Source organism: Labeo rohita, chromosome 14 (assembly GCF_022985175.1).
Source record: "Labeo rohita strain BAU-BD-2019 chromosome 14, IGBB_LRoh.1.0, whole genome shotgun sequence".
NCBI classification, from domain to species: domain Eukaryota; kingdom Metazoa; phylum Chordata; class Actinopteri; order Cypriniformes; family Cyprinidae; genus Labeo; species Labeo rohita.
In genome coordinates this window covers 7,176,347-7,193,566 of record NC_066882.1, presented here as the reverse complement: position 1 = coordinate 7,193,566, position 17,220 = coordinate 7,176,347, and the positions used below count along the sequence as shown (strand labels likewise).

The window sequence follows — 17,220 nt, the reverse complement described above, 5'->3', positions numbered from 1 at the left end:
TGTTAATGCAATACTTCAGTGAACAAACACACATCCTAGCCAGTTACAATTAGTGAAACCTGTTGTTGTTAGTTACAAAATAAATAACAGCCTTCTTTGTGGAGAGGTTACATAACCTACTGACCAATTACTTTCAGAGTAATGAGAAAACTGATCCCCTGTTAAATTCTTTATGTTTCCTAGAGAAACACCATTAAAAATGCAAGATCTTATTCACAGGTTCAACCTTTTGTCTGTCTTTTTGTGGAACTGAAAAACAAACTTTAAAGTTTTTTAAAACATTAGTAAAATTTTGGGGTAAATACATTTTTGTTTTTAATGTTTAATGTTCATTTATTTAGTCAAAGCAACAGTAAAATCTTTATAGTGGAATATTATTACAATTTAAAATATTTTTTATATAATACGCAAAACTTTTAACTTTTAGCTGTAAAAACATTCTTATATGCAGACTTGATGATCTTATTAACAATCTTGAAAACAGCTGTTTAATATTTTTGTGCAACCCAATATTTTTGTTTCAAGACGCTTAGATATATAAAGTTCAAAAGACCAGCATTTACAGTATATTACAATGTAAATCCTTTACAACAGTATACATTTCTTTACATTATTTTTAATCCATTTAATGTCCTCACTGAAAAAACAACTTTGTAGTGTGGTAAAACATATTACATTAACCATCATAAGTTCTACTTGTAATATTAAGATTCAAGAAGAACAACAATTTTCTAAGTAAAATGTACATTTAATTCATGTAATTAATGAACTACAGAGCATCTCTTATTAATATCTACTTGCAATATTTACTTGTTTAATTGCACAAACATTACCAGTCAAAAGTTTTTTAACAGTAAGATTTTTAATGTTTTTTTTTTTAAAGAATACTCTTCTACTCACCAAGCCTGCATTTATTTGATCCAAAATACAGCAAAAGCAGTAATATTGTGAAACATTTTTACTATTTAGAAAAATAACTGCTTTCTATTTGAATACATTTTAAAATGTAATTTATTCCTGTGATCAAAGCTAAATTTTTACTCGAGTCTTTAGTGTCACATGATTCATCATTCTAATATGGAATATATCACAGGACAAAATTATATTTTAAAATATATTCAAATTGAAAACAGTTATTTTAAAGAGTAAAAATATTTCATAATGTTACCGTTTTTGCTGTACTTTAGATCAAATAAATGTAGGATCAATGATTAGATCAAATAATGTAAAAGTATAGCACACTTGAATCCACGCATGCTGAAAGTATTCATTTTTATTAAAAAAAACAATTACTGACCAGTGTTGGGGGTAACGAATTACAAGTACCGCAAGTTACGTCATAATATTACTTTTTTAAAGTAACTAGTAAAGTAACGCATTACTTTTGAATTTCTAAGAAAATATCTGAGTTACTTTTTCAAATAAGTAACGCCAGTTACTTTTTTCCCCATTTATTGATTGACAAGTCTCCTGTCAGGAAATTGGGAGTGAACATGATGTTACTGTATTCTAGACTAAATGTGAACATCAGAATCAGAATCAGAATCAGCTTTGTTCGCCAGGTGTGCGCAAACACACAAGGAATTTGTTGTTGGTTTTTTTAAGGTGCTCCTGGTGCACACATGCATATCTGACATGAGAACAGAGAAAACATTTAAATAAACATAAGTTTAAAATAAATAATAATAATGTGTATGAATCTGGAACAGAAGATTTATGTACAAATCTGTGCATTATTTACTCTAAATACAGCTGTATAAATAAGAGATGAGCATATGCATTTACATAATAATACTACAGAAAGAGACAATAAGAAAGAGAACATGCATTAATTCATCTAACTCACAAAAAACAGATTCAGTATTCCTCAAAATTAATAAAAACTGTGAAATGCAAACTCAGAATATGACGCAACCCTGCAATAATTAAAAATGTTAAATAACTGAATCCCATTTTATTAACCAGTGCCTTTGCTACTGACCTTCAATGATGCAATTCAATCATACTAATAGACAACTTTAGATAAACTAACATTTGTGCTTCATTTTTTATAGCTGAAGAGTGATCTCCTGCATAAATGTACTTTTCTTTCAGCCTGAGGTGAATTCATTTCACTTTTGGTGTAAAAGGGCTTTTACATTAGAATTGTTTTATATTAAAAGCAAAGAAGCAAGCCCTGCCCAGAATGCAAAAGTAACGTAACGCATTACTTTCCATAAAAAGTAACTAAGCACCATAATTAGTTACTTTTTCAGGGAGTAACACAAAATTGTAATGCATTACTTTTAAAAGTAGCTTTCCCCAACACTGTTACTGAGCCCAGACTTTTGAACAGTAGTTTGAGCAGTACATTGTAAAACTGCCAAACAGATATCAGATGAACTAGTTTATTCACAGGACCCTTAACAACAATAACTGTTGAGACAGAGTGGTCTAGTGACCTGAATGTAACATGTTGTGAGCTTCAGACAAATGATGGGTTAGATGGAGACTGGTGAGGGGGTCAGTGGGAGCATGTGTATTTAGTATATTTACATAAGCAGCCCTAGTGAGTGCAAGTGAAAACACCTCACTGTGTTTAATATAATGACAGATCTAGCTCTGTGACAGGATGGCCACAGCCCAGCAGATATGCCTTTTACACACAGAAAGCTTGCTGTCACTTATAACAAACACTGAGACTGGCAAAAAATGGCACTTAATTTTATGAAATCTGACGAACAATAGTTTCTTCAAGATTTAATAAATCAACTAATGTTTTGAAAATGTATAAATGAATACATACATTTCTAAGGGCCAGACGATATTGGAATATCTCATTTATTTTTTGGGTTCTGTCTCCTCACATTAACATCATTGCATTACTCCACAGGGGTTGAAGAGACATGGCATACTTTGCTTCTGCTGAGGGAAAGGACTTGCATGCTCTAATGCACTTCTGTCAAGTACAATGAGGAGAGAGGCCAGTTTATGCAGATGCAGAGACAAGCTCTCTGTCTAGCTTCTTTTGAAATAACAATCCCCATACAAATAAAGCATGTGAACATGCCACTTTAACTGTGGACGTACGGAGTAAATCTGTGATTAATGAGAAAACTGTATAAAAATAAAATGCAAAACCACTATGACTAGTAACGGTCACTTTGAAATTGCTTATAAAATGTAGACTCTATCATAACTGATCTTCTATGCTTATTCGTGAAAAATGTAAGCAAAGTGAACTTTCAGCATGCCACATTGTTTAAAAGTTTACAGTCTCCTCTGTTTTGTCATAGTCATACAGTACACACACAAAAAAAAGTGCAGAAACAATTACTACTCAGAAATTACCAGTAAATATTGCAAAATAAATAGTTACAGAAAAGGGAAATAACATAATTAAGCAAGAAATTTTAAAGTAGCAAGACTGCAATAGTATTTCCTTGTAAAACATACCCCAAAAATATGTACAATGTTGAAATATAATTTACAGTGCAATACTGCACTCTCACAGGTTAAAGAAAATATTAAAAATCCTTTGTTTAGCTGCTTAAACATTAAAAATATATATAATCTTCAAGTTAATCAAATGGACCAAGGTACTAAAACTACAAAGCTGCATCCCATTCATTTATCATCTTCTTTTAAGATAAACACATTGACTCTCAATGAAACAATACTTTCCCTAATATTCTGATTTAAAAAGGAGTGCAAAAAATTACTTACTCGTCTCACTGGCTAAGTGAAATGTTACCCTGGGAACTAACAGTGTGCTTAGTCATTTACAGTCCGACTGCTCATGCAAGGGCTGGGCATTAAAGAAACAAGAGCCGCTCTGTTAATACTTCACTACAGCCTGGAGAATTATTGATGTATGCATCTTATTTCAACTTTGAAGGGACATAAAACTGATATGTCAAGCTCTCATAAAAAGCAACGGCGAAATACAATGGATCATTCATTATTGGCGTTAAAGAAGTCTATTTATTAAGAGCCCAGTACGGAAAAACCTCATAACTGGAGCACTAAATCAGTTCATGGCATAGTAACATAACACAATGCACAACAAACAAGCTTATATTTTTTTTACAGCATGTCCATAAAAAAATTTAATGGTATTCTAATAGTATTTATGCACTTGCTGTAAAGCAAATGTATCTTATTAAATTTCATACTATATGAAATCTTTTATAAATACATTAAAAAAGAAAAATCAGAAAACCCTCCTACCACGCATAACATTATGTCAGTTCAGCACATCCCATTCAGGCTCCTGCAGCTCTCGCAGCTCCATGTCTCAGGATCAATCCCGTTAATGCTGTGGTAAACACTACACCACACTAAACGCACGTATATAAAGACTGCCAGCTCTAAAATACCCATCAGCCCAAGCAGTCCCTCCTTCAGCACCACTCCTGGCTCGCAGCAATGGTTTGTCTCATAGGAATGTGGCACAGTCCAGGCTGCTGTCAGCACACTTTTGGGCTGTCCCTGCATACTAAAACACGCCTCTACTCGTACAGCGCTCTTCAAGTTCCAGCCTAGGCCATGACTGAACCCACTGCAAAGCCTCAAGGCTAACTTTACAGGGGACAGTGCCTGGTTACCCTATCATAGACAAGCCCTATGTAGGGGAGGGGCCAGGGCATGTCAGGCCAAAAGCAGCGATCGCTGTTGCCAAGCAGCCAGTAGCATTTTTGAGAGGATTTAGGTATCAGAGGATAAACGAGGAGAAAAACTGCAAAATTGGATGTCAGCCAAACCTCTAATGTAAGACTAAGCATAAATACTACAAATCAAACATTTACAAGAAAGTATATTGATTTATAAAAGTAATCTAATTATGCATACATTTAGCATTTTTATTTTTATTCAGCAAGGACATGTTAAATCTGTTGAAAGATTTCCATTTCAAATAACTGCTGTTCTTTCGAACTTCCTATTTATCACAAAAAATAAATAAATAATTAATATAATACAATAATATAAAAAATAATAAAAATTACAGATAATATATCATATAATATCTTATAATATAAATATAATACCAGTCAAAATATTTTTAGCAAGTCTCTTCTGCTTACCAAGCCTGCATTTATTTGATCCAAAGAACAAAAAAAATGAAAATTTTTAAATTTTGAAAATTTTTACTATTTGAAATAACTGTTTTCTATTTGAATATATTTTAAAATGTAATTTATTAAAAAAAAATTTAGCATAATTACTCCAGTCTTTATTGTCGCATAATCCTTCAGAAATCATTCTAATATGCTAATTTGCCGTTCAAGAAACAGATTATAATTATTACTACTGCTACCACTACTACTACTACTACTACTACTACTACTATTATTATTATTATTATTATTATTATTATTATTATTATTATTATTAATTATCATTATTATCATTATTATCATCATCACCACCACCAATAGTTAAAACAGTCAAGTACATTTTATTCAGGATTCTTTGATTAATAGAAAGACCAGCATTTATCTGAAATACAAACTTTCTATTCATCAAAGAAACCTAAAAAAAAATAATTCTACTCAGTTGTTTTCAACATAATAATAAATGTTTAAGTGTTTATCGAGCAGCAAATCTTAATATTAATGATTTCTGTGACTGGAGTAATGATGATAAAAATTCAGCTTTGAAATCACAGGAATAAAATACATTAAAATAGAAAACAGTTGTTTTAAATAGTAAAAAAAAGAAAAAAAAAAAAATTACTATTTTACTGTACTTTGGATCAAATAAATGCAGGCTTGGTGAGCAGAAAAGACTTAAAAAACATCTTAAATAATCTTATAATTCTGCATCGTCAGTATTAGGTCCTAAAAGGCACCTGCACTATAACCTGCCATGGAATTCAGAGCTTCTGCCCTTTGAGCTTTCCTCCATTTCTGAACACCATATCTGGTCAAGGCATAGCACATACGTCTCACAGTACCATCAACTAACAGTGCATTTAAACCACATCAAACCAACACAAACTAAAAACAAATATTCATAAAATACATCAATACATAGACTGGCTGATGTCTACAACATCTAAATCTCAGTGTTCAATCAAACAACAAATCAGGTGACTAGGTACTGTGTGTTCTTCTCTAAAGAAATCTAAAAAAAAGTTGGAAAGAAAAAAAAACACAAAGCATAAACAAAGTTTATTGGATTCTTTTAAATCTAGTAACTTGTTCCTGCTGTGCTCATGTTTCTCCCTCATACCCGCAATCTATTTCCTGATCGCTGCCTTTAAATTGTCTTGTGCACCTGACAGAAACATCAGAGGCCTGTTTGGGATCCGTGGCAGCTCGCGCTATAAATAACACGTGGAGTAAACAAAGTTGTAAAGCGATAGAAAGCAGAAGATCCCCTTCGATTAAATGTATACAGACTCAATAAACATTCAACACGCGTAAACATAAACAAAAGCCACTGAAGACAATTGACGCGACTCGAGTAACAGAAACATGCCTCGGGCTACTAAATCAGGGATGAAATGTAAAGGACAAAAGTACATTTGCAGGAACGTTAAATATTTACACTGACGACTCAACTTCTCGTGGTAGCATAGAGTACTTACCCCGCACGTCGTGTGTGCGATAACCTGGGATTCACAGATTTGTCTACTGTTAAGAGCAGCGCGAGCACTGGAAAGGTGAGAGCTCAGGTGAGCGCGCGCTCTACTTAAATGACGTCACTGCAGGAAAGACGCGAGCCGCAACAGTTCACGGTCATGCTTGTTGAAATACATTACTTTGAGACTATTTCTAACTCGTGTAATACGAAGGCTTTAAAAACTAAAAATCTGTAAGATGCTTAATCTTTTACTTTGAATGAAATGTTTTTGTTTAACTTTATACCCTGTCTAGTATTTTATTTGTTTTGTTATTGTAATTTTTATTCATTTAATTTTCTTTTTAGTATTATTATTATTATTTTGTCATTTTATATTGCAACTGTTTTCTCATTGGTTGACATAATGTTCATAATAATAATAATAATAATAATAATAATAATAAAACAGTTTTATATATAGGGATTAAAGTTTAAGTTTACGGTAACATATAATAACAAAAAGCTTTAAAAAATGTTATATATATATATATATATATATATAATGTTTTTTTGTTTTTCTTTTTTGCTTTTTCATCATCTGAAAGGTGAATAAAAAATAAGCTTTCCATGGATGTATGTTTGGATAAAACAATATTTGGCCAAGATACAAATATTTGAAAATCTGGAATCTGAGGGTGCAAAAATAAATAAATAAATAAAATAAAATAAAAATACTGAGAAAATTGCCTTTAAAGTTGTCCAAATGAAGTTCTTAGCAATGCATATTACTAATCAAAAATTAAGTTTTGTATTATTATGGTATGAAATCTACAAAATATTTTCATGGAACGCGATCTCAGTACATTTTATTTACTACATTTAAAACAGTTCTCTGTTTTCTAAATACCCTGATATTAATGGGAGTTTGTACTTTCTGTAGAACTTTGAATTATATATTTACCACTGGATGTTAATTATTAGTTACATTAACCTTGACAGATATTGCTATAGTTGGTTAAAATAAAGAAAAAGTCTCAGAATTTATAGTTAGACCTTTTGGTTTGTCAGTTAAATTCTATTTTTAATTCATGATTTAAAAAAAATGCTATTTTAAATAAGCTTTTCCTCTTTTATTTAGATTTATTTCTTAATTTTGTATGTATTTCATTTACCAACTAGGAAATGAAAGATATTAATATTGAAAACACAACGATGCAGCAAGGATGTGTTGAAAACTTTATTGCGCTACATGCAGGTAAGAGCTTTTTAAACTACATTAACATCATTAGACTATGATGTTAAGAATTAGACTACTAAGCTGGACTACAATGTTATTTGTCATCGTCCACAAATTAATCGTCTCCTTCATGGTTCAGATATCACATCCATGAATTAAACATCATTAGGCTCAAAACTGGCTGGTCTGATCTTCATCTGCACAGATTTGAGGGAGTACCACCAGCCGTGCCATGGGTACCACACTACTCCATCATCAGTGACTGCGCTGTAGGGCCCTCTGTGGTAGAATCCATTCAGATTGGCAGAGTGACATCTAGAGGAATACAGGTGAAACAACACACAAAATTTTGATTGTCAAATGTTCAGAATTAATGTAATGAAGTACATGTTAAAAGCTCCGTCATTGGTACTAAAGTGCAAACCTGTTAAACCACCAGCCACCCTTGTCCTCCTGAGCACAACTGCGATCGTAGCGGTCGTTATCTCTGTCTCGTGTGCTGAACTTCATTCCTTGATGGCTGGCCCACCACTGAACATCAGGATGATAACTGCCAGATAGAGCGTCCCCTGCGGTTCCTGTGTATACACCAAATTGGAGCTGGTAATGGTTCTGAGAAGACAAAAGGGATGATTAAAACATAAACCAAATAAACAGCACATAGATATTACACCATTCTGATCATATTAAAGATAAATTTTGATATTGTTTAACCACTTCTTAATTAAAATGGAACATAATTATACACCCATGCAGTACTGATGTATTAGAAACCTCACATGCCACCTGTTGTTTCATATATTCATTCACAAATTATTTATTACAATATAAAGAGATTATTAAAAAAAAAAACCTGTTCATTATCCACTTTAAATGTTCTGTACATGGCAAAACGGTGGCTGCCCTCAAAGTCTTCCAGATTGATTCTCAGGGTGTAATCATCTGTGTAACAGAAGGTGTTTTAATAATTAACTGTTCAAATAATATTATATTATAATACATATCATAATATATTATAATATATTATAATACATTATAATGTTTTTCAAACTGCTTGTCCATGTAGGGTTGCAGATAATATAATATAATATAATATAATGATGAGACCAGAAGCCAGTCCCATAAAATTTACAAATGGCTGCACCCACTCTTACAGGAAGAAAAATATAATATAATATAATATAATATAATATAATATAATATAATATAATATAATATAATATAATATAATATAATATCCATTTGTTTTTCAAACTGCTTGTCCTATATAGGGTCGTGGATAATATAATGTAATAAAATAATATAATATAATATAATACAATATAATATAATATAATATAATATAATATAATACAATATAATATAATACAATATAATATAATATAATATAATATAAAATAGTATAATATAATATAATATAATATAATATAATATAATATAATATAATATAATATAATATAATATTTATTTCAGTCTGGATTAATTTTAGATAGATTTACTCACCCTGTGATGTCAAATAATGCAGATTATCATTCCCCAACCAGAACTCTCCATTAGCGGACTTCATGTCACCAAATCCTATTTTATAATCATTCCAATCTCTAAAAATGAAAATCAAAAATCATGTTTCATTCATTAATCAGTAGACATCTGTTCTCATAACAGTGAAGTAGAATTTTCTATACCTGTCAAATGACTGACTGCCATCTGAGCGTCTCTGGAAGACTGTCCATCCACCCCCCTCTGTCATATCGCAGTACACTCTGATCCGGGTTGGACTTAGCCGTGGTTTAATCATGTAAAATCCACTCTGTGTGCTGCCATTTTTGAAGATCTGAGCACAGTCTGTTTGTGGCAGATTGATTTTGTTAGTACTACATTGTGATGTTATAATCAGACAAGCATAACAAATTTACACAGTGAATACTACATTAATAAAAAATTTTAATAGAGCCTTGACCCATGTACTGTTTGTCTTCCATGTCATAAAACGAGGCCGCTTTTAGGGAGCGTTCATCCATCTGGTTGAGATTCATTAAGCGTTGAATAAGTTGCTGTTGCTTTGTATAGCGAACTTCCAAACTTTTCAACTCCGCCTGAAGACGCTCTATCTCATCTTGGCATTCATCAGGAGCCTAAACACGCAACACACAGAATGACTACTAATTCAACAATAAATAAACACAGTTTTTCATTTACTTGTAACTAAATGTAATTTAAACTCATAACAAAGCTAAATGAATTTTAAGACAATACTTACAGAGTCTGACAAATCCAGAGCAGTGCAAAGCACCCAAATGATGAGCAAAACTGACATTGTAAACGTACTTGTTTGATGCTGTATTTAAAGAAAGGTTATACACCAAGCAAGCTTCTGTGCAATTTATGCACTAAAGAACAACTACAGTCTCAGCAACTTGTCCAAATGCTTCTGAGGTCTGTTCTGGTGCCCGACAAAGTTCCCTGTGGTTGAACGTGCACTACTTTGAGCTGAGTCACTCTGGATCAAAACAGATGTGCAGATAACTACAAACAGCTCCTGGGACTTCACAAAGAAGAATAAATGTTTTCTGTTAATGAATGACAATTATGAGACCTTTGATCTCAATCCTTAAATTTGTTTAAATTGAAACAAATGAATGGCACTCAAAGTTTAGAAATGTTTTTTTACATTAAAAAGTCTAAATTCGGTGTAATTTACATTGATGCATACGTTTAATTCTCTGTAAATCTAAAACACATGAATATTTGTTTACAAAATAAATAGGAAAATCCTGATTAAAGAATGTGTGATACACAGGGAGGAATACCTGATTTGTAACACCAAAATGGGAAAAACATGTGTGAGGCACAGAGAGAGAGAGAGAGAGAGAGAGAGAGAGAGAGAGAGAGAGAGAGAGAGAGAGAGAGAGAGAGAGAGAGAGAGAGTTTCATTCCAAAAGCAAAACCATTAAAAGATAATAGTATTTAGAAATTATAATTAGAAATTGATCAGATACAACAATTTCTGCTATATTTACTACAATATATACAGATAAACGAAACATTCCCTTCAGTGGTGTGAGATGACTGGATGGTTCCAAGTGATTTCCTGTTGAACTGTTATTTATGGAGTTGCAGTGGTCAAACTATTTAAAATCCCTGGTGAAAAAAACAGCATATGCTGGTAGGTATGTTTTGATGCTGGTTTAAGCTGGTCCTTAGCTGGTTCTTTGCTGGTTTTTGCTGGTCATGTTGCTGATCAAGGACCAGTATGAACCAGCAAAGGACCAGCTTAAACCAGCATCAAAACCTACCTAACCAGCATCCCAGCAACAAAACATACCTACCAGCATATGCTGTTTTTTTCACCAGGGATACACTTAATTAAGCTACAAACTCGATCATTATACACAGTGTTTCCATCAAACATGTAGCATTTTCTGCCCATTCTGTAGTCTATAAACAACTCATCATATAATGGAGTGCTTCACTACCGGGTACCTCACCTGAATATATTTGTAGATTTGTGCTGGATGTCTTCGATGTGGAAAGCAGTTATCTTCGGAATGGAAGTATGGATATTTTATTTAAACAATATTTTTTCGCTTATTTCTATGAATCTCATGCAACTAAGTCAGTAGTAGCTAGTACTGACAGTGTCGTATAAATTAGACTGTATATATATATGGCTGAATGCACTAAGGGCAGAAGAACAGACAAACCAATTCAAACCGATTCAATTAAATGAGTCATTTACACTGGAACCGCTCCAGTTGATTTAAACTCGTGAATTCGATCATTCATTTCAAGCTATTCACTCGCAAAAACAGTTCAAAGAGCCATTTATTTTAGAATTTCAACATCGCTTGTAATGATTTTAAAAAGCATGAAGCATGAATCGAATCGGATCACGTATTACGAATCGTTTGATTCAGATCGGAACTTCGCGGCGCTTATCGCGAATCATTTGATTAATCGGTTCGGGAATCATTATTCGGGACTTCGGAGCACGTTTCACTAATCTTTCGGAAACTTTTTTTTAAATTAAACATTATAGATATCCAAAACATCAAGACAGTACAATTACAGACAAAATTAAATTATTCAAAAAAAATAATATACAGAATATACAGACTTGTTGCCAGGGTAGGAAAAAAACAGGGTAATAAAATTACATGTTAAGGTGACACAAAGGATGAATACAGAGATACAGTTTTCATAGCTTTCAAATTAGCAGAACTAAGAACAAAGAAAAAAGATTCAGATCGGAACTTCGGTTCGCGAATCTTTTGAATCAGATCGGAACTTCAAAGCACATATTGCGAATCATTTGATTTAGATCGGAACTTCTAGGTGGGTTCAAAAATCTTTTGATTCAGATCAGGACTTCAAAGGACGTTCCGCGAATAAGATTGTAACGTTGGGTATCGCGAATCATTTGATTCACATCGGGACTTTGAGATTTCACTCAGATCAGAACTTTTGGAGTGGGTTCGCGAATTTTTTGATTCAGATCGCAATATTTGTTCGCCAATCATTATTCAGATCGGGACTTCAAAGTGGGCTCGCAAATCTATGATTCACATCATCGCATAACACAGATCTTTTCTGATTTCTTAATTTACAATAATCGAATAAATCAAATTCATTTTAGCCTTTGTTGATGAAATATTTTATTATAGTTATAAACCAGTATATGTTAAATTTGGAAAAAACCTAACTCAGTACTGTGAAAACAATGACCAGTGTCTGTAACTAATACCTCCATTTACACATTCAACACAGTCCCAGAAAGAGACACATAAAATGTCAGTATAAATTACAAAAATACTTTCCAGCATCATTACCAAGAATTTCAGAAAAATAGATTTCCTTAATTAAAAAACATTAAAGAAAAAGGCAACACTCATAGAAATTAACTTCTTATAGACATACAGATGTAACATTAAAAAAAAAATCCACTTAAAATGTGTGGTTATTCAGAGCTTGTTCTGCACAAGAAACAGTTTTACTTCTTCACAAATGCACAAATGTTGCAGTGGTAAACAGACTTATAACAGACATGTCCATGAGAAGAGATATGTGCAAGTTCAGAGGTAGAATTGCAACCATTATGATATTTAACATGCTCCTTTTCTTATGCACCAGCCCTGTAAAGACAGAGATCCAGAGGAGCTCTTCATATGCCTTATTCATTAAGATTTGGTGGAAGATCACCATGGTGTACAGGGATTTGGACAATCTCTGATATAGGTCTCCAGAGTTCCAGTTGAAACTTCCATCAGTGAAGTATAGGTTGTCAACTGTTAAAACAAGAAAGTAATAATGAAGAGATTTTCTTAACATAACATTAGACCAGATGTAGAAATGTGATCAGAAACTCTTTATCTTTCTCTTTGACTCAAAAACAGCTAAAGAAAGAAAGAACAAATAAATAAATAATAACCTAAAATAAAGTTAAATATAATTGTGATATATGTAAGTGATGTTAATTCAACTGAAAGTAAAACTTACCTTATTAAGAACTGGTTTTGTTGACAAAACATCATATATTGATGCCAGAGAAATGCTCTGTGGAAATTACAATTTTGTTATCTACTATAAAACATGTCTTTTTGAACAATTACTTACCAATTATGCATGCTATTTTAAAAACACTTCAAAACTAATTAACCTACTCTTTAAAATGACTACAAAGCCAGCAAATAAATAAATAAATAACATTAATAAATCCACATACCGCTTGTGTGGTTTGATTCATACACTTCATTGCTGGTGTTCTGCGGTCATCAAATATCATAGGATCTTCCCAGTGATCATAGTTTGTTTCCAGGACATACCATCTCCCAAGCTTCCTATCAAGTCTTTAACATCATAAACAACAAATTATAGGGCAGTTTAAAACACTGCAGACAGAAGTTTGATACTTCTGTGTGATATGATTTGACTTACTCCCAGATGTCTAATGTGTTTATTCTCGTCCTGGTTATCACACAACCCTGACGAGTTCGGTTACCACCCAAGATGAAGTAAGCTGGTGCAAGCAGTTTCGTCTGAGAGAGCTGCTCTTTGGCATGCTCATAACTGCAAATAAAAAAAGTTCTGTTTTTAGTTTGATATAGGAATATTTTCATACATTTATAATTATATTTTAATTCTATATATTGTTGAAGTCAAAATTTACATACACCTCGCAGAATCTGCAAAATTTATACCAAAATGCTCATTGATGCTTCAGAAGGAAAAGCAATGCATTAAGAGCCAGGGGGGTAAAAACTTTTTGAATTTGAAGATCAGGGTACATTTAACTTATTTTGTTTTCTGGGGAACATGCATGTATCTTCTGTAGCTTCTGAAGGGCAGTACTAAGTGAAAAAAATTTAATATTGAGGGGAAAAAAACTGAAAAATGTACACATCATCATTTTGTTCAAAAGTTTTCACCCCTGACTCTTAATGCATTGCTTTTCCTTCTGAAGCATCAGTGAATGTTTGAACCTTTTGTAGTAGTTGCATACAAGTCCCTCAGTTGTCCTCAGTCTGAAAATATGGATCTCAAAATCATACAGTCATTGCTGGAAAGGGTTCAAATACACATAAATGCTGGAAAAAAAAAAAGAATTTTTAGCATCTGAAGGATTTTTAGGAAGAACAGCAGGCAGTTTAACTGTTCAGGACAAACAAGGGACTCATGAGCAACTATTACTTAACAAAAAAACAGCTGTGGATCATTCAGGTAACAACACAGTATTAAGAATCATGTGCATGTAAACTTTTGAATGGGGTCAGTTTTATAAGTTCAACTATTATCTTCTCTTGTGGACTATATTTTATGTGAAATATATTATACGGGTAAATACTAAATACAAAAACAACATGTATTTTGCATGATCCCTTTTATTTTGGTAAAATAATAAACATTTTGCAGATTCTGCAAGGTATACATAAACATTTGACTTCAACTGTATTTTTTCTTTGCCCATTATGCCTTTTCAGAGTGTGATGATTACTTGATCTGATGAAGCTATTTTTAAATTATTACAAAGATGTGTGTGAATCACACATCAACTATGTGGTCACAACAGCCAAAACCAGGAAGTTGCACATTCATGTTATGCCACTGCGTTGTTGTTTTTACCTGGTAGCATTTTCCAGAACTTTCCGAGTAAGAAAACCCATCCACATTCCATCTCTCTTGCCAAGAATCCATTCCAGGATCCCTGTGAGAATTTATTACATTATCTAAGCCTTCAACCATCAAGAACATCTAGTTGCACCCATGATTTGTAACGAATGCTTAAAAGAAATATATACATAGTGGTGTGTAGTGTTAGTTTTTTACAAAATATTAAATATTCAAAATGTTTACTGGCTTGTCACCTACATTTTATTTGTCATAATTATTAAAAAAATAAATAAATAAATAAAATAAAACTTACCTACATAACCCCCATCGGTGTTGAAACGTTCATTTACTGTTAGACTCAATACACCCTAAACAAGTAAAACAATTACTTGTTTATATATATATATATATATATATATATATATATATATATTTACACAAAAATATATATTTTTAATGTTTATTTACTTACAGGTCTAATTCCAGTGAGCATGCCAACATATCCAGCAAAGTTTGTTGATTTAAATACAGTTTTGTTTCCTCTTTGGAAATTGATATTCACCACAAGAGGCTTAAGCTTCTCTGTTAAAGTCCATGTTTTGTTCTTCTGATCCCACCTTTACGTACAAAAACACATAATTCTTATGACATGATATTAAATAAAAGTATGTATGCTGTAATTCCCTGAAAAAAAAAAATCCTACCCCATAAACAGTCCAAAGTCCAAATTCCGGGCATGGTAAATATTTCCTAGAAAACGAAAAGACAAATACACAACAAAACAACTTGAATGTTTATTAAAATTCAATATGATTCAAAAAATTATGTGAACTGATATATTCTCACCATTAAAATCTTCTGCAACAATCGATGTGCAAACAGTGAAAATCTCATAAAAGATATTGAACAGCGTAATTTCACCTAGAGGGACACATTTAAAAAAAGTAAATACAAATGTTAGATTGAAGTCGTAAAGAAATAGGGATAATTACACATAATTGAGGAATAACTTTGTATTAATGGATTACACTTTTTGTGTGTTATTGTATTGCTTGAGCTTTAATTTTATTAGACTGACTGCATTTTCCAACATTATTATTATTGACAAATAAAAAGTAAAGAGAAAAAAAAAATCTCACCCAAAGGGATGCCAGAAACTGCTGCTATCCCCTTAATTTCTTCACTGAAAGGTTGTGGCAGTGTATCTACAATCAAAGGCTATACAACAAATCATAGCAAAATAATAAAGATATCACAATAAATACTATCAAAGCATTCAAAGTGCATTTTTAAGATGTCTAAGTTTGTTCATACATTTAATTGCTTACCAGCTCCTCGTCCACTAAATCAACAAGTTTTCCATGGAAAAAGCCCTTGGCCATGTCTTTTATTGTTTGTACCATTGTAAACAACTGTAAAGCAACATTATTTATGTATAAACAATCTCATCCTTCTTGTTTAACAAAAAGAAAGACACATTATGAAAGCATCCTCCAGACATGAAGAGAATCGGTATTCAAAACAGACACTGACACATGCAAATTCATGACAGAGCCATAACAGGTAATGCATTAATAAGCAAACAGTTACCTCTGTGTTTTTGTCTTTGATCACTTGCGTCCATCTCTCACTAGGAGGTAAATCGAGATTAACAGTGTACCAGGTCACATTACCTTTAAACCTAGACAAACCACAAAAGAAGTTAAAATCAACATATCAACCCCACATAGTCCAGAGCACAGAGCATGTGAAATGTAGTGGCACATCTGATTGATCATGTGAGGAGAGTAACAGCAGTACGTTGGTCCTTTAGGTGGATACATTCCACTTCTGCAATCCTCCAGCTGCAAATACAGGTAGTGATGAGTAAAGCATGACACCAGCACGAAGTGAAACACAGTTTAAAAGAGAGCGTAATAAACTCTGGTGCAGAAACCTCATTTATCCTTACCCCTCGAACAAACTGTGAAAACAGAAATAAAGATATAATGAACATGTCATAAACTGATGTCGGCTTCATTGTCTTTCCGTGAAGTTTTCTCAACGTTCAGTCATTCCGTGCGGAAGGCAGTGCAGGGAAATAAGCTTCGTGACGGAATGTACCATAATGTAAGGGGTGCACGGATACAGTAGATGTATATATTATTTTTAAATAAAGGTTAAAAGACGTTTGATTTAGTTCTAAATATTTCACTAAACTTTAATTAAACAGATTAACAGTTATTTCATTGGTTTGGTTTGGTTGTGCGTATTTATGAGTAAACTTATAACGCGAACTTCCCCCGTTCAGTCCGCTAAATTAAGTTGTCTCGGTACGTAAACAAGGAAGT

General features: G+C 32.5%; 3 protein-coding genes across 5 annotated transcripts in view; all 3 read right to left on the bottom strand.

Annotated features, from left to right (window-relative positions):
* Positions 1-6,701, bottom strand: part of mtus1a (microtubule associated tumor suppressor 1a) — a 44,093-nt gene extending 37,392 nt beyond the window's left edge. The window contains exon 1 of one of the 2 annotated variants that reach the window (XM_051127815.1): positions 6,572-6,701. The gene's annotated coding sequence lies outside the window, so the exon portion shown is untranslated. Of the gene's footprint in view, positions 1-4,209; positions 4,506-6,571 lie in introns of those variants that run through there. The other variant, XM_051127814.1, reaches the window with a different exon arrangement.
* Positions 6,702-7,794: 1,093 nt separating this feature from the next.
* On the bottom strand, positions 7,795-11,372 carry fgl1 (fibrinogen-like 1). Of its 2 annotated transcripts, none has more exons than XM_051127820.1 (8): positions 11,272-11,372; positions 10,044-10,328; positions 9,744-9,918; positions 9,469-9,628; positions 9,287-9,384; positions 8,637-8,725; positions 8,208-8,395; positions 7,795-8,098 (listed from the first exon to the last, which is right to left on the bottom strand). In XM_051127820.1, the coding sequence occupies exons 2-8, from the start codon at positions 10,098-10,100 to the stop codon at positions 7,939-7,941; spliced, it is 927 nt and encodes a 308-aa protein (XP_050983777.1). In that variant the 5' UTR covers positions 10,101-10,328; positions 11,272-11,372; the 3' UTR covers positions 7,795-7,938. The 2 variants fall into 2 exon arrangements, with proteins under 2 accessions (XP_050983777.1, XP_050983776.1); XM_051127819.1 differs by having other exon boundaries at positions 10,044-10,353; positions 11,272-11,287.
* A 1,048-nt stretch (positions 11,373-12,420) lies between these two features.
* Positions 12,421-16,975, bottom strand: asah1a (N-acylsphingosine amidohydrolase (acid ceramidase) 1a). Its single transcript, XM_051128470.1, has 14 exons — positions 16,842-16,975; positions 16,691-16,734; positions 16,481-16,571; positions 16,219-16,302; positions 16,030-16,108; positions 15,737-15,811; positions 15,595-15,640; positions 15,363-15,507; positions 15,204-15,258; positions 14,903-14,984; positions 13,718-13,849; positions 13,506-13,629; positions 13,280-13,336; positions 12,421-13,068 (listed from the first exon to the last, which is right to left on the bottom strand). Exons 1-14 carry the CDS (start codon positions 16,908-16,910, stop codon positions 12,979-12,981), a joined length of 1,173 nt encoding a protein of 390 aa, XP_050984427.1. The 5' UTR covers positions 16,911-16,975; the 3' UTR covers positions 12,421-12,978.
* Positions 16,976-17,220: the final 245 nt, after the last annotated feature.